A 17,132-nucleotide genomic window follows, 5' to 3' on the forward strand; every position below is an offset into this window, starting at 1 on the left:
CATCAACGATGCTTTGTTTATCTTGGCCGTCGACAGTATAGCGCCGGGGTCAAATGCGCTGACATCATCAAACCCTAATTTTGCATCTTTCACAATATAAAAGAGACCAAGGTAAGAGAAGAGGGGTATAGCATGTAATTATCTATCTTTCCAGTGTGCAAAATGCAGTATGATGTACAGAAAATAATAGAAGAAAAGGAAGAAAATAGTAAATAGTAAATACCATCTCTCCAATCCCTCCAAGGGACAGGTTGCTCAATCAATCGCTGACATCGAAACTTGTCCCGCAACCGCAGTTACTTGTTGCGCGAGGATTATCCACAATCTTGAACTGGCTCCCGATCAACTCAGTGGTATAGTCCACGGTACTGCCGTGCAGCAGCTCGAGCGAGGGCTCATCCATGACGACCTTGGCTTCACCAGCTGACTCTGCTGCAGCTTCATCTGCTTCTCCTTCAAACACAGTATCCTCTTCCGGATCAATTTTAGAGGCTCCCTCTAGGGACATCATATATTGGAAACCATGGCATCCGCCGCTGGTGACTGTGATGCGAAGATGGTGGTATGGATTCTCTTCCTTAATAGCGGAAGGCGAAGAGGTTGGGTCAGTAATCTCGCGGAGACGCTGCGCTGGATTAGCGTGATGATTCCCAAAAATAAAATAAAAACTGAAGCCAAAAAAGAAAACCAAAAATAGGAAACATGCAACAGTGAGGATTCGCTGGTGGTCACCCACCCAACTACTAACTCACCGGCGTGTGGCTTAAGTACGGCTGAGCGGACGGGAAGCCCTGTTTTCCACACCCTATGGTCGTATGTACTTGAAAGGGCATCTGAAGGACCCAAGGCGCGGTCATGGGGTCATCCCCTGTCGGTTGAAATCAAGCCGACACCAAGACAGACCCCCGACACTTGATGCCCATGCAGCCCAGACAGCTTCCCGCCCATCCCAGCACAAGCCAGATAGAAGAATGAGGCAAAAAGAGGCAAACAAAATGCAAAGAAATTCATTATCAACTCACCTCGACGGCCCGTGGTGAAATACCAATCGTGAGCGATTGTCCATCATCTCCGGTTCTCGGGTTTTGCGTCACCTTAGTGGCCGGGCGGACAGACGAGGAAGAAAAACACGCATGTTGCTGGCGGATATAGCGAGAGGTTGAGGATTGGGGCGTTGAGCGTTTGAGAGGAGGCGCACTACTTGCGACAGTGCTTGGCCGGCGAGGAACGACTTCGCCGCCGGGGAATGCGGAGAGGCGTAGAGCCGGTCGAAAAGTTGAGAAGAGCCGGCACGTCTGTGCTTGGGATAACCGCCGGACGGCTGTGGATGAGAATAGAGGGCGCGACATTGCTGATGTGTGAAAGAATGGAATTCTTCAAGAAGAGAAAGTAGAAAGGTGAACACTTGATATCAAATCATCCCCATTCCGATTACATCGGGTTAGTCAGTTAACAGTGACACCATTGGTCGGATAAAGTCGGGAAGACAAGGCAGAATAATGTCCCTATCAGGAAGGGATCGCCGGATGGTGGGGGACTGCAAATAAATGTATTAGCCTTCAAAGGTTGTATGACTCCTTGCTGAAGCTCTGATCTGTTAGAACCCTCAGCATTGTGAAGTATACACGCGCATTCTAGGAGCTTTCTGGATCTAGGTCTATCACCATGGGTTCTCGGCAGCATGTTCGGGACATCAAAAGCGGCTCCCCGCTTCCCTATACAGATGATATCAGAGCTTACAAGAAAGAGTATGCCGAAGCTCTTGATGCTCAGGATCCGCTTCGGAGCTTCCGGGATGAGTTTATCATCCCATCCAAGAATGATCTCAAGCGGAAGACTCTGGCAGTAGACGAGAGTGCGTATCGAGGTCTCTTGTATACCCAGGCGTCTGTTCTAACCTTTGGCTTTCTGCTTCCTCATTAGGCAACGAAGCATCTGATGAAAAAAGCATCTACTTCTGTGGCAACTCATTGGGAGTCCAGCCTCGTAGCACCCAGAAATATATCGAGCAGTACCTGCGAACTTGGGCAACGAAAGGCGTGACCGGACACTTTGTGCCTCATGACGATCAATTGCTACCTCCTTTTGTCGATGTTGACAGCGCAGCATCCAAGCTTATGGCCTCAGTTGTCGGTGCCTCTCAAAGTGAAGTGGCAGTTATGAGCACCTTAACTGCCAATTTGCACCTGCTAATGGCAAGCTTCTATCGCCCGACCAAAGAGAAGTATAAGATTATACTGGAGGGCAAGGCTTTTCCTAGTGATCATGTATGTCTCTCGTTGTGCAGTCTAAATTTTGGAGTTTGCTGCTGGTACTAACCCGAGTGCAATTCAGTATGCGGTGGAGTCTCAACTCCGCCATCATAACTTCGATCCGAAGGACGGCATGGTTTTGATCGAACCCAAGGATTTAGACCAGCCTACCCTGAGCACGGAACAAATCATCAAAGTGATCGATGATAACGCTTCCAGCACTGCACTCGTTCTCCTCTCGGCTATTCAGTTTTACACAGGGCAGTACTTCGATATTGAACGGATCACGGCTCACGCCCACTCTAAAGGCATTTTGATCGGTTGGGACTGCGCTCATGCCGCCGGCAATGTGGATTTGCGACTTCACGATTGGAATGTGGATTTTGCAGCCTGGTGCAATTACAAGTACCTTAACAGCGGACCGGGTGGAATAGCAGGACTATTTGTCCATGAACGCCACGGCTCTGTGGATGAGAAACAGCCCGAAAGCGACGACACATTTCGGCCTCGACTTTCAGGCTGGTGGGGTGGAGATATCAAAACCCGTTTCAACATGGAGAACAGTGCGTAATCTAATCCTGATTTACACACATGCGAGACTAACGACTTTAGAATTTCTGCCACAACCCGGCGCCGCTGGATTCCAGCTGTCAAATCCCTCTGTTCTAGACATCAACGCGGTCATTGCATCTCTCGAAATTTTCAACCGGGCAACAATGAAGGAAATTCGACAGAAATCCCTCAACATCACGGGATATCTAGAACATCTTCTGATGAAGTATCCTCTAGACGCAGCCCCGGAAGATAAACCATTCACCCTTATCACCCCATCAAACCCAGCCGAGAGAGGTGCTCAGCTCAGTCTACGTCTCCAACCAGGGTTGCTAGATCATGTTTTGCATTGTCTGGAGGAGAATGGGGTTGTTATTGACGAGAGAAAACCAGATGTGGTTCGCGTCGCCCCTGCACCCTTGTATAACACTTACACAGAAGTGTGGGAATTCTGTCAGATCTTTTTGCAGGCGTGCAAAGAGGCTGTGAAGGCGCGTTAAATGTTGTTCTGTCGTGTACTATTGTATTGTTTCAACTATATATATTTAGATTCATTTGTAGGGATTAAAGTCTTTTATTCTTTTATTCTGAATCATTTGTCATCTACACTACTGCAGGGCTGTATAATTCTTTATGTTGTAGTCCGTAAAAAGTACATGTAGTAATGAACCATATAGAATATTCGGCTTCTCGGCACGCATTCGAGCGCCGTTATCTCCACAAATGGCGAGCGATATGGATGGATCTTTCCCGCTTACGTGCTAGCGAGAAAAAAACAGGAGTCATTGCTGTTTCTCTGCGTCTCCAAGTCTTTTTTAAACACATGTTTGATCTTAACTTTGACAGCCTAGATGGCGGAGAAAGAAATTAAACAACCATCTATTTCGCACCCAGGATCCGGCCAAGATGCGAACGTGGGAACGAGAAGCGGGGATCTTGCTGATGTCGACTACTCAGTCTTCACAGTGAGTCAGCGCAGGTATATCGTCTTCATGGCCTCTTGGGCAGGGTTTTTCTCGCCTGTTTCTTCTCAAATATACTTCCCCGCATTGAATACCTTGGCGAAAGATCTGCATGTATCAAATTCATTGATCAATTTGACTTTGACAAGTTATATGGTAAGGCTTCCTATGTGTATAGGGCACATTTAATTTTATAGTTTGGCTAACGAGAATGTAGATTTTTCAAGGGCTGTCGCCCATGTTCATTGGTGACTTTGCGGATAAAGCGGGCCGACGACCAGCATATATCGTGTGCTTCACTATCTATATCGCAGCTAATATTGGACTGGCCCTGCAAAACAATTATGCAGCTCTTTTTGTTCTCCGGTGCCTGCAAAGCGCAGGGAGCAGTACCACCATTGCCCTCTCATCGGGGGTGGTCGCCGATGTGGCGACTGCATCCCAACGAGGGTCCTACATGGGATTCGTCACTGCAGGATCTCTCATGGGCCCTTCAGTTGGGCCAGTAATTGGAGGTCTATTGTCTCAATATTTGGGCTGGCGGGCGATCTTCTGGTTTCTGACCATTTTTGCAGCGACATTCATGGTTCCTTTTCTGGTTTTCTTCCCGGAAACTGCTCGTGGTATTGTCGGTGATGGCTCACTGCCTCCTCAGAAATGGAACATGTCCCTGATCAGCTACCTGAAGTCCCGAAAGGCTCGCGAGGAAGGCGTCATATCTACGACAATTGCATCCAAGCAGAAACTCAAGTTTCCCAATCCTTTCCAGACGCTTGCCATTGTATTCCAGAAGGATATTAGTCTTGTTCTCTTCTGCAATGCTGTTCTTTTTGCTGGATTCTACGACGTTAGCGCAAGCATTCCTTCTATTTTCAATGAGCTATATGGGCTAGACGACCTCCAGGTCGGTCTCTGCTATATTCCATTTGGCCTCGGTGCAACCATCGCTTCCGTTGTCAATGGCAAGTTGTTGGACTTCAATTACCGCCGACTTGCAAAGCAATTGAACTTCCCACTAACTAAGAACCGTGAAACTGACTTGCGGAACTTCCCTATTGAAAAAGCTCGTCTTCAACTCGCCTTTCCTCTTCTCGCGTTAGGAAGCCTCTCCATCCTTGTATTTGGCTGGTTCTTGAACTATGGAATTCACCTCGCTGCACCAACCTGTATTCTGTTCCTCATGGGATTGACGTTGACAGGGGCATTCAATACCATCGGTACACTACTGGTAGACCTATATCCAACACAAGCGGCCAAAGCCACTGCTGCCAATAATTTCATGCGTTGCTTACTAGGAGCCGGTGCGACAGCACTCATCGATCCCATGCTTTCTGCCATGGGCCGGGGCTGGTGTTTCACATTCATCGCGTTGGTGATGATGGCCACGACGCCACTACTTTTGATCGTGATTCAAAAGGGGCCGAGCTGGCGTGAAGAGCGTCGTCTGAAAGAGGAAACTAAGAACACTGGGAATACGAATGCTTCAAGAAGTTAGAAGTGACAAAGGGGTTACTCCTCTACCCGATGACCATCATGAACTACAATTTTCCTGTCGATATCCTTTTAGAAACTTGCGCCCAAGAAATGCATGATTATAGAACTCTTCAATCAATAATACAGGAAGGCAAAGATCAAGTTGATCAGTGTCATGATAAGCTGTTCCAAATCACATTATTGTCCACGGACGCATTTCCAGCAGCCCTTTTTCCAACATTGAACCCGTACTTCAAGGCTATCGCATCACCTGAAAGCAAAATGAGCCTGCTCCAAAGGCTGCCGTTCCGACTCCCATGCTAGCCAATCCGATCTCGTAGTTCTGGACATATATTAGCAAAATAAGCGTTATCACAGCTCGAGAGCAAGACTTACGGCAATAGACCCATCGCATTAACCTTCCAGATACCCAGACCCAGTAATACCAGCTGCATCAACATGTAGACGATCTTCACTCCAAGCAGACGCGAATGTGTCGACGGGGTTTCGTATTTGGCGAATGCCGCATTGGTACCAATCAGACCCTGGATAGGACCCTTAAATAACATAAGGACCATCATAATGCTGAAAATCTGAAGACTGTTGCCGGACATGTACATCATAATGGCATTCATTGGGATCTGCTTGGATGGGGCGATGGCGATCTCCCACGCTTTCTTCATCTTAAGCGCGTCGGTCTCGTCGGGTTTCTTCGTGGTGGATTGTTGTTGCTGTTGCTGGCGCTGAAAGGGACCGTATTAGTATCTTCCCGTCCATATTGTTATGGTTTGTGGTGGAACTCACCTGCTTGCCTCCCCGACTGCTTGAGAAGCCTGGCGGGTCCGGGATGCTGGATGCGGCCTTTGAGGGGCGCGGCATCGGGGAGTTCAACGAAACAACCCATTGCGGAGGAGGAGGTGGTGGTAGACGAGCTTGTGACATAATTAAGATAGTAAATGTGGTGTTGGTGGGGAGATGATCTTAAGAAGAAGCAAATGACGGGGAGGAAAGTTGCTTGGGTAGGGAGGTTCCCTCCGCAGTGGCTACGCCGCCTTCAATTCTCCTTTCCCTCTTTCTCTCTCTTTATTTCCAACTTCATTGATCTTCTAATTCTTTTCCGATTGTTTGAGAAAAGGACAATGTCCAATCGCTGATTTACTTTGTTTCCGAGTATCCCGAATGCGCCACAAGTGAACACGTCCTCGGTCTCACCCTTTTCCTCTCTTAAAACTCCCCGGCCCGGACCCTTTGGACTCGATCTCGCGCTTTACTTTCGTCTTATCATTGACGATCCTCCAGCCAATCTCACTTGTGATTGATCGCACGGCCGTCAGATACGAGAGCTCGCCGAAGTTTACATTCCAAGAAGTCGCGCCTAGCAGTACCTAATCGCTATTCGTCCATACCGTAGCCATGAGTTCTGGAGGAGATGCGAAGTTATTCGCCAGGGTACGTTAGCTTGCCCAGCCTATTCTTTGATTGCATGATTTATTCCATATCGCATCATGGTCATTCCCCCCCTTCCCCGCATTCTACTTCCATGCATTCACTTCCCCTCGCTTTGGTGAGCTCTGTATTCGGGCCTTTGCATCTTGCTTGGTTCCCTTGCATTCGACATAAGACTATTTGCTTTACTCCTACATCACTCCAAATCATCACCTCAAATCTGCCCTCATATTTGCCCTCATGTTCATCGGTATTGCTCCTTATCCTCCCTCCCATGGCTCACGTTTGCGAAACACACAGGGCAAGGTTGCCGAGCTACGGCAAGAGCTCAATAGCGGCGGCAAGAAAGACAAGAACTATTCCGCCAAGAAGATCGCACTTAAGAAGATTGTCGCCAATATGACCATGAGCAACAACGACATGGTTGCACTGTTTCCGGATGTTATTGGTTGTATGAATCTGCCGAGCTTAGAGATCAAGAAGATGTATGTCTATACCCTCTGATGCTTATGGTGTGCTTTGTGGTGTAGAGCTCGCTTGCTAATGCGTTGTCTAGGTGCTTTTTATTCCTTGTCAACTACTCGAGAATGAAACCAGAGGTCGCATTGAAGGCGCTGCCTATATTGGTTGATGTATGGCCCCGCTGTTACGAAAGAAGATTCGAGTTGGTCTGATCTTGCTTTACAGGATATGGGAGATAACAACCCACTTGTGCGCGCCCTTGCACTGCGAACCATCTCATATGTGCATGTTCGCGAATTTGTCGAAGCGACGTTCCAACCTGTCAAGCGCCTGATGCAAGACAATGATCCATATGTTCGCAAGACGGCTGCCTTCTGCGTTGCAAAACTTTATGAGCACGATAAAAAGATGGTTGAGAACTCAGACCTGATCGACAGGCTCAACCGCATGTTGAAGGATGAGAACCCGACTGTTGTTTCCAGCGTCTTAGCTTCGTTGGTGGATATCTGGGGCCGCAGTGAATCGATTTCACTCACTATCGACTATGTTAGTGCCTCGAAATTGGTTTCGATTCTGGCAGACTGCTCTGAGTAAGAGGATTTTGTTCTATATGTGGGGATATTTTGTTAACAATTCAAACAGATGGGGTCAAACCTACATCCTCGAGGCATTAATGGCATATGTGCCCCAGGATTCCGCAGAGGCGCTTCTGCTGGCAGAGCGAGTTGCTCCGCGACTATCACATTCAAATTCCGCCGTCGTCCTAACCTCATGCCGTGTCATTCTTTATCTCATGAATTACATTCCCGGCGAAAAGCACATCACCTCGTTATGCAAGAAGTTATCTCCACCCCTCGTCACATTGCTTTCCAAGCCACCCGAGGTCCAATATCTCGCACTGCGCAATGCTATCTTAATTCTTCAGAAGAGGCCGGAGGTCTTGCGGAATGACATCCGAGTGTTCTTCTGCAACTACAACGACCCAATTTATGTCAAAGTCACCAAGCTGGAATTAATGTTCATGCTAACCACAAAAGACAACATCTCTATCGTACTGGCAGAGCTTCGAGAGTAAGAATTTCTCGGATTGACTGTATTAAACGCATACTGACATTATTAACAGATATGCCACTGAAATTGACGTTCACTTTGTGCGCAAGGCCGTTCGGGCCATTGGCAAATTGGCAATCAAGATTGAATCTGCTGCAAAGCAATGTATCGAAACGCTCTTGGAGCTGGTCGATGCCAAAATCCCATACATTGTCCAAGAGGCAACAGTGGTGATTCGCAACATCTTCCGCAAATACCCCAACCAGTACGAAAGTATAATCAGTCATGTCATCCGAAACATCGACGATCTAGATGAGCCTGAGGCTAAGGCAGCTGTCATTTGGATCATTGGCCAGTATGCGGACCGCATCGATAACTCGGATGGTCTCCTTCAGGATTACTTGGCCACATTCCACGATGAAACGGTCGAAGTGCAGCTGGCCCTGCTCACAGCTACTGTCAAACTTTTCATCCAACGCCCCACCAAGGGCCAGCAGCTCGTACCACAGGTACTCAAATGGTGTACCGAAGAAACAGATGACCCTGATCTTCGTGACCGTGGCTACATGTATTGGCGCTTGCTCTCGACAGACCCAGCAACCGCCAAGCAGGTTGTCATGGGCCAAAAGCCTCCGATCACGGCCGAGAGCGAAAAGCTAGACCCACGCACTCTCGAGGAACTCTGTCTGAACGTCGGCACTCTAGCCACCGTCTACCTCAAGCCCATCCACCAAGTCTTCCGCGCTGCCCGCCCTCGGCGCCTCCTGCCCAGCCCAGCTTTGCAACGTCCCCCCATCGATGACGGTACAGGCAATATGCTCGAATACAACCCTCCCTCCGCAAACATGGCCTCCGCCTCAACTAGTAATAGCGGTCTAGCCACAATCATCACTACAGGTGATCCCATCACGCCAAGCTACAATGGGCCTCCTCCTCCTCTTCCTGTCCCGGGCGTCAACTCCGCAACTAACGGCCCCAGCAACATGAACGAGGCAGCAGATGCAGCAGACGCTTACTTCAGTGGTATCGGCTCCCAACAAATGGCTTCGTTGGACCTCGATGGTAGCGGTGGTGGAGGTGCGCCCCAGACACAGTACGTTGTGACTCAAAATCAGCAGCAGGGATATCAGCCGCAACTGGCTGGTGGGGCTGCCACGGGAGAGCTATTATTGTTATAATTTAGTTTAAAGGGGAATGTACTTGTACATGTAGATAGAAGACGTTTCTCATGCGGCTTGCACCTAGTAATTACAAAATATTTCCATTCTTGGGGATTCAAAGGTTCTATAGATTCTCTCATCCACTCCCAAAATACCAAAAAAAAGACCATATCCCAGAGCAACTCCAGATTTTGTTTAAACACAGAGCTCCATGGAAGATTTGAAATATATAGAGTATTTCTCGTTTATCTAATGCTTTCATCAAGTAACTGTTTTTCTTCTACCTGACACAAATACTCTCCATGCTGTGTTAACCATCTGCCTTTAAAGAAGCAGCGACAGCAGACCAGGGTGACACATGAAACAGCGGACGCCCACCAAAGAAATCGCGATAATCCAACTTGAACTTGATTTTGAACGGACCAGGAAGCCTTGAACTTCCATGATCCATGGACGGGGTGAACACTCGAAAAATAAAAAAAGGAAATCAACAGAAACAAGAAACGTGACGGGTGGGAAAAGGGGGGGGGGAGAGCAATGAGTATAATATGGAAAATAAAAAACAAAAGTAGGCAGAGAAAAAGAAAGAAAATTCATCTCAAGTCATGTCCGTTCCTCTTCTTGTAAGCAGAAGGCTCCCACCACTCTTCGCTTTTTTTCTTTTCAACTCTCTCGGGCACACTTATGAGACACAGGCCCCGCTTAGTAGACGCGAGCGAGGTTACGCAGGTACCAGTCGACGAGACGGCGGCCGGCCTTGGTCTCACTGACGTGGATCAGGTCGTCCTCAAGAGCGTAGTCGAGATCGTTGGCGATAGCAGGCTCACCATCCAGGAGACCACCGTCGACCCAGCGGATCTGGCGGCTGCGCTGCTTGTTAACGAGCAGCCACGAGCGGAGCTGCTCGGGGGACACTTCGAGGAAACCCGCAAGTTTCTTGAGATCCATGGTGGTGTAGAGCTTGAGGTAAGAGCGGATGGTGGGGTTGAACAGGGTGTTCTTGACCTCATCCATGAAGATGGCGGTGTGGTGGTCGACGGGGTCGACGTTGGAGGCTGGGTTGTCGAAGTCGGGGGGAGTGGGGTTGATGAACTTGGGGCAGGAAGAGCGGAAGAGCTCCTCGAAGACGGGGAGGGCCTCGGGGCCACCCTTCTGCATGCGGTAGAACTGCTCGCCGTACTTCTCGCGGACGGCCGAGTGGATGGTGTCATCCAGACGGGTGGGGTGGAGAGCGACACAGATGGCGATCAGGGCGTACATCTGGTCGTTCTTCTTGGCGATGGCTTCGTAGTTGTTGCCACCCTTCTGGAAGTTCTTTGTCCGGGACACATACACGAGGATGTGGCTGAACATGCGGATGGCATCGCCGTAGCGGCGCATCATCATGTAGGAGAAGCCCACGTAGTAGTAGGTGGTGAAGTGGGCGGCCATCACGCGGGCGAACATGGCCTTCTTGTTCATCTCGACGTCGTCGAGGATCTTCAGGGCAAGACTGAAGTCACCGAGCAGGCAGTGCACGCGCAGCAGTCCGATGATCGAGAAGTAACCGAGCATCTTGTACAAGGGGCGCGAACCGTACTCGCCGGCGACAGCCATTGGGTCCTCTCCGCGCTTGGTGGCGTTCAATTGCTCGCTGATCTGCGAGCGCTGGATGAGAGAGTAAAGCACGTTCAGCACTGAGTAGCAGCCCCATGTGTTCGGGTTCTCGCGGAGCAGCTGGCTCTCCTCCTCGTTGGATCCAGTGCGAGCAACGCGGTTGCGGTAACGGCAGAAGGATTCGAATTGGTAGATGAACTCGTCAATAACTTCCCAAGCCCAGTAGTACTGATTGTAGAGAAAGTATCGTTAGTTTTTCTGTATTGTGTTTTGAGAGATGAATCGACCTGTTGATTTCACGAATGCCAAGCTTTTGCTTTTCATTCATGTCGTTCAACAATCGGTCGGCGAAACATGAGACCTACGTTAGGAACCTCCAAGTCCACGGGGCCATCGGAGTTCAGGATATAGTGGAAGAGACTGCAGTAGTTGTCGTAGCTAGCGAATTTGGTCTCAAGAGTAGCCTGGTATTCCAGCGGGGTGGCGGCGGCTGCCAACTGGGCCTGAAGGTCTTGGGTCTGCGATGCACCGTGGGACATAGTCTGATCCAGCTCGCTCATTCCATCATCGTAGTTGACCTGCTCGCGGTAGTCGTTGGCCATAGCCTCCTCCTCATTATCGGACTCATCGTTCAAGTTGGAGCGCGCATTGGCGCGGTCTTCGTAGGACATCTTGAGTGGGAGGGGGGGAAGAAAAGAGTTAAAAATGCAGCAAGATGCCGAGATGAAACGGCAGTGAAGAGGCGGAAGGGGCGAGGTGGGGAGGGGNGGGGGGGGGGGGGGGGGGGGGGGATAGCGTCGGCGTGTGCGATTTGCCAGAGAAGTCGAATTTTGAGGGTTTTCGCTTGGGTGTTTGTGCTTATCTTATCTGCGCATAAAATATTGAGATGACTCAGCTATGTGAGTTTGTGCATGGTGCACTCAGCACAGTGTAAGTACTGGGTACCGAGACTGTCACTTGTTTTAGCAGAAAACCCCTGTACTGTCTACTTCAACATAGTCTCGACATTGCTATTACTCTGTAGCTTCGCAACTACCTCTCATGTTGTAAGTACATACCTACATACATATAAGTAGAATGAAAGAATGAAAATTCCACAGTGTGCTAATAATGAAAGGGGCTCTAAACATCCCAAACGGACTTGATATTTCCCTGGCTGTTCCACATCTTGATATAAAAAAGTGATCATGCAAATGCTCTTTGTTCCGAACCCTTTTTAGAGTACAGCTTGATACACTAGGTATACATAAATACTTAAACTGTCTACATGTATTTATCTACATAATTCTCATCTGGTCAAAGTGTACAGCAATTCCAAATATAAAAAGGCAGACGTAATAGGGCCCAACGGTGTCACAGCAGACAGACGGTTGGCTTTAACACAGTACCAGGTCGGTGGAATTCAGTAACCATTTTTGTACTCCGTACTTTCTAGAGGAATACTGGGAAATCCAGCACTAGAGAAGAACAGGATTTCTTGACTATGCGATCTCACTAACTAGCCAGGTGTTAGATAGGCAAGGAAAAAACTTCCGGTGGATCAGAGACCAGCAAGTGGTCGCCTGCCATCCGCTAACACTCTTCTGCTGTGACAACCCCTGCCATCCCCCCCTCAGTCACCGTCGGTGCCCTTTCCCCTCCCCCTTTTTTTTTTGCCAACCCACAGACGGTGATGCTGTACATCTTCGTTCTCTGACCTGAGTTCCAGGAAGACAGAAATTGCGTTGGCCATTACCGAAGAGTCGGGTAGGCCAATGTCAAGTACTTGCTCTGCCATGACTGTTTTCTAGGATATTGCAGCTTTCCCTCAACACCCTCGTTCCAGCCCTACCGTCATTACACCACTCCGCATTTCCACCTTTGATTCACTCAAGTCTGCAGCAGGACGAACTGTCTTCCAATATCGTTCGTCCGATAGTGGCATAGATGCATTCATACAGTCACACACACAGGTCCCATGATAATTTTCAGGGCTCAAGACTCCACTGCTCCGGCTCATCGAAGATTTCAATAACCTCAGCTGGTAGTTGGACGTCAAGGTGCAGCGCAACTCTTCTGACCTCATGAATCACGTCGGCTGTCTGCTTAAACCTGTGACTAAGGGCCATTCCAAACCGACAGAGTTCAGTAAATGCCTGCCTTGTTTGGTCACTTTCTTCCAACTGATGAACCGAGATCCGAAGACCTGCCTGTATGGCATCGACTATCTGGCTGGGTATATGATTGAGACCATACGACTGGCGATGGATGCGAAGGCAATTCGCCATTTCCTCGACGGCCTTAACCTGATAGAACTGGGCCTGTCGGACATATTGTGGCTCATGAGGGTCTTTTAAACCCTCAAACAGATATATGATGGCCTGGAGACATTGAATTCTTTCACGCAGTATTAGCACAGAAAAAATCACTGGGGTGCATGCAATAGGACCTCGGGAAGGCAGTCATGCTTACCGCAAGAGAAGGACTTGTGGGACCGAATTTCTTTGTGCTTCGGGCACACCCGGCCAGTGTTGCAGCCAATCATTCAAACGATCGAATGGGCCGTGAGCTTTATTCCACAACTCATCCAAAGTGGCGCCTCTAATTTTGTCAGAACCAAGCTTCTGAACATCGACTAAGATCCTAGTGACCTCAGCCAGTCCCTCCCTAACTTTGGGGAGAAGGGCTGGCTTTTTGTCATATGTGACCTTGTTGGAGCGAGGGTATGGGGTCCAGTCAAAGTCATCGTTGCCACACAGCTTGACATCTAACGTGGGATATTCCAAGGAAGCAATCTTCTGCAGTTCAATCGACATTTGTCTGCACCAGTTGATTAGACATTGCTTGTTTCTGTGAGGATGGGCGGCGCTTACGAGCTCAAGTTGAAGACACCCCAGGCAGTGATCGCGCGAACCCGTTCCATCTCTGGCAACATTTTCTTATTCGACACTGATGGTGCATCAAAGAGTCCTATATCCCGTGCTAGCTGAACTGCTTGAGTAAGCATCATCCAGCTTTTCCTGGTGCGTCCTTGACATTTGAATCTGCAAAAAATCAATATCGTGAACATGACTTGTTTGCTACAAATCAGTGGGCAACATACACACAACACATCATGAGGAGGGCCTGGATGTTAGGCAGGTCGTGGTGATCATCCTCAATTTCCCACAATCTTTGTGCCTCAAGGAAAAAGTTCTGGCCCCGCGAGAACACGTTCTCGGGAGTGGAAAGAACATCGGGGCTATCAGAATAGGTCTATCGGTGTCAGATAATGGTTTCGCAAAGGGGTGTATTTTCGGGATTCATACACTGGCCATTGACAATAGGCTATTGACGAGAAGGGGCGTGCAGAACTCTGATCTTCGACGGAGTTTCATATGGTCGAGGAAGATACGTTGATCAAGGAACTGCGAGCAAGGGTGGTCCCAGGTAAAGTAGAGCGAGACTAGGTGCGAGACCAGATAATCATCATTTGTGATCTTTGTCCACGGCTTTGCCGGCACCTCGAAGAGAGGTATGTCACAGAGGCTCTCCAGTGTGACACGAGCATAAGGGCTAACTGTTGGCCATTGCGGAGGTTTCATGTTTGGAATCTCTTCTGGTGAGCTTGCTATAGTTCCAGCGTCCGATGGGCGTCGATCCTCATTGTCCAAATTTTCTATGGGACGCTCCGAATAAATTAAAATTACCGATTTGGTGGTCTCTGACAACTCTTGGGAGTCTCCGAACATCGCGGTGGGGCATCCGACAGCATGGGCGATATCTTTGAACGTAGCCTTTTTCTGGATCAAATCCACGACTTTGTCAAACTGAAGTCGATCATCCGACGCGAGCGTGTCCAACAAAGCCTTCAGTAGATCTAGATGGCTTGTGAGCTCCTGGATCGTCCGCTTGACGGCAACCTTTCGTCTAAGGTCTCGACTTGGATCAAAGAGACATATGGTGTTGGTGGATCGACAAGCTTTACATGGGGCATCTGGTCCAGAGCACTATATTCAGCAGAACACAAGAATTAGCCAATTAGTTCCAAGATTTGGGACAAGCCAGAGAAAGAGAGAGGGGACAAAAGAGAAAGGGAAAACTGGAATAAACTGGTGCATAAACTCACCTTCCTCTTTGCTGCTTTGCATGCCAGGCAAGCTGTGGAATTCTTCTTTGGCCTACTGACAGCAGTCGACGTCTGCGGTGTGAACATGCGCGCCGGTCCCGGAGCCAACGCGGAAAATTGTTTCGGGTTCTCGTGTGGGCTTATCTTCATTTTCAAAAGACCAGCCTGGCGGAGTATGGTTTCCAAAAGTTGTGTTTCGAGATTTCTGACCAAAATATACCGCGGTTGAAGCTTCGGCGGCAATGCGACTTTGTTAATGAAGTAACGCTTGCTAATGACTGATTTTGGGTTTGAATAGTGCAGGCAAACGATCCTCTATATCACACTGAACCACGTTCCTAACGCTCCTTCTTATGGGCCATCGAAATTGACGTTTCCAACGTCTCACCAGCACGATGTCAGAAAGGGGGTAAGTGTCATGCCGCAATGGTACGGGCGTCACAGTTGCGGTGCGTTATTTACGCATGAAGGTGGGACAGAACTAAAAGAAACTATTCTGGAATCGGTCGAAGCAATCAAAGTCCTGCAGGTGACAAGATCCCAAAACCGAGGGAGTTGCGTTGGCAAACAGAAGAGGAGGTTCGACGCCTGTCACACAACCGGGGTAACCTGGTAGGCCAAGCTCGAATTCAGATTGGAGAGCTAGCAAATTCAGCAACTTTCTTTTTCAATACAAGTCGATGATATGCAGCAGATGGTGAAGGGCCATCGAATCGAGACTAGCCCGAGAGATATTGTCGAGGATTCGGGAGATCGAGGGTCCGAATATGGAAACCCTGGGCCAGCCTTGAATCAACTTTGAAAAAGCACGAGATACCAAATCCGAAAGAATCAAAGGACGAAAAAAAAAATCGAAAAAAAGACAGAATTGAGAAAAGGAATTGAAAAAGGTAAGAAGAAAAAAGAAGGAAAAACAAAAAAACAAAAAAAAACATAAAACCGAAAAGCCGACCTCCACCTTTCACCCTCCACCCTTGTAGGGGATGTATCAGTACGGAACACCAAAAAGGAACTTTTAAGGCGTCGGTGGGCAATCTCTACGTACGATGATGCCTTCTCGGAATACATGCCTTATTGGAACTCGAAAGGTTATGATAATGTTGATTATCAAGCTTGTTCTCATCAACATCCGATTCTACGTTCGCCCCTGATTGTTCAGATATGCCGCCACTTCAAACCTGATATGTACTTTGTTCGGCCAGAACATTATGTTGCCAGAATGATTGTTACCTTATATGGGAAATTCATATGTCAATCACATCTCCAGACCTCCATAATCTCCATCTTTCGCGCCACGTTCCACCTTTCTGGATTCCAGGAAACAATTGGGATGACATGTTACAAGGAACCCCCATGTCAATAGTGTATTCTAGTAAGCATTTGTGGAGAATATCACTCTGTTCACTAACCAGCCACACTCTCACCACTTGCAGCCTTTGCTCTAGATTGAAATCTGAATTTCAACCTGGACGGGGGCCAGGAGAAATATTCCCAAGGGCAAAGTTTCCATCCCAAAGGGCCCAAAAATTCCAGCACACCGGTTGAAGGGACGGCCACGAGATGTGCTCCCAAACACTGTGGTACGAAGCACTTGAAGTGGACACAAAGTATTCCATGGTATGTAATACTATGTATGTAGGGTCCGCCTACTCCGTATCTGTACGGAGAACGGATGAAGATCCTGGAACCTTTTCCGTCCAAAGTCTTTTTCGTTGTGGATCGAATCGAGATTTGCAGCCAGGGGGAAGAAGTTGCATCATTAAACCTCCACCTCATGACACGATCTACAGATCCCCCTCAAATGTTGTTCTTAATTATAATTTGTTATCTCGATACTTGCTGGATCCTCCGATGATCGAACCCATATCATTCGACACAGTTTAGTCTCGCTCTCAAGTCAAACCTGTCTCCCCTTTACTTGATACATCCCACATAACCTCTTCCAACGCTTTTCATTGGCGGTTAAAACAACAGCCAATCGGAACCACCAGAGAAAATCCGTTTTATTGCTTGGCATTCTGTCAGTTCCTCTGAACATCAAGCGACTGGCCTGATTTGCATTGTGGCTGGCAACGCTGCACTGGGGGGGGGG

The 17,132-nt window shown here is 48.5% G+C and overlaps 6 protein-coding genes across 6 annotated transcripts; 2 read left to right on the forward strand and 4 right to left on the reverse strand.

Annotated features, from left to right (window-relative positions):
- Positions 1-259: 259 nt before the first annotated feature.
- On the reverse strand, positions 260-1,349 carry PEX2_095050 (HesB/IscA family protein; the record flags this gene model as incomplete). Its single annotated transcript, XM_016746775.1, has 2 exons — positions 260-625; positions 1,023-1,349. The coding sequence occupies 2 exons, from the start codon at positions 1,347-1,349 to the stop codon at positions 260-262; spliced, it is 693 nt and encodes a 230-aa protein (XP_016594051.1).
- Positions 1,350-1,665: 316 nt separating this feature from the next.
- On the forward strand, positions 1,666-5,261 carry bna5-1 (kynureninase; the record flags this gene model as incomplete). The annotated part of the gene is made up of 6 exons (XM_016746776.1): positions 1,666-1,855; positions 1,924-2,267; positions 2,335-2,815; positions 2,865-3,202; positions 3,656-3,769; positions 3,984-5,261. 6 exons carry the CDS (start codon positions 1,666-1,668, stop codon positions 5,259-5,261), a joined length of 2,745 nt encoding a protein of 914 aa, XP_016594052.1.
- Positions 5,262-5,506: 245 nt separating this feature from the next.
- On the reverse strand, positions 5,507-6,181 carry PEX2_095070 (ER membrane protein complex subunit 4; the record flags this gene model as incomplete). Its single annotated transcript, XM_016746777.1, has 3 exons — positions 5,507-5,582; positions 5,636-5,982; positions 6,044-6,181. The coding sequence occupies 3 exons, from the start codon at positions 6,179-6,181 to the stop codon at positions 5,507-5,509; spliced, it is 561 nt and encodes a 186-aa protein (XP_016594053.1).
- A 744-nt stretch (positions 6,182-6,925) lies between these two features.
- Positions 6,926-9,375, forward strand: PEX2_095080 (putative AP-2 adaptor complex subunit beta; the record flags this gene model as incomplete). Its single annotated transcript, XM_016746778.1, has 5 exons — positions 6,926-7,170; positions 7,242-7,317; positions 7,373-7,737; positions 7,790-8,218; positions 8,271-9,375. The coding sequence occupies 5 exons, from the start codon at positions 6,926-6,928 to the stop codon at positions 9,373-9,375; spliced, it is 2,220 nt and encodes a 739-aa protein (XP_016594054.1).
- A 684-nt stretch (positions 9,376-10,059) lies between these two features.
- PEX2_095090 (putative eukaryotic translation initiation factor 3 subunit EifCl) lies at positions 10,060-11,624 on the reverse strand (the record flags this gene model as incomplete). Its single annotated transcript, XM_016746779.1, has 2 exons — positions 10,060-11,181; positions 11,319-11,624. 2 exons carry the CDS (start codon positions 11,622-11,624, stop codon positions 10,060-10,062), a joined length of 1,428 nt encoding a protein of 475 aa, XP_016594055.1.
- Positions 11,625-12,920: 1,296 nt separating this feature from the next.
- PEX2_095100 (putative C6 transcription factor) lies at positions 12,921-15,190 on the reverse strand (the record flags this gene model as incomplete). The annotated part of the gene is made up of 6 exons (XM_016746780.1): positions 12,921-13,329; positions 13,405-13,752; positions 13,806-13,976; positions 14,036-14,187; positions 14,241-14,921; positions 15,041-15,190. 6 exons carry the CDS (start codon positions 15,188-15,190, stop codon positions 12,921-12,923), a joined length of 1,911 nt encoding a protein of 636 aa, XP_016594056.1.
- Positions 15,191-17,132: the final 1,942 nt, after the last annotated feature.

Source organism: Penicillium expansum, assembly GCF_000769745.1.
Source record: "Penicillium expansum strain MD-8 chromosome Unknown contig333, whole genome shotgun sequence".
Taxonomy (NCBI): Eukaryota; Fungi; Ascomycota; class Eurotiomycetes; order Eurotiales; family Aspergillaceae; genus Penicillium; species Penicillium expansum.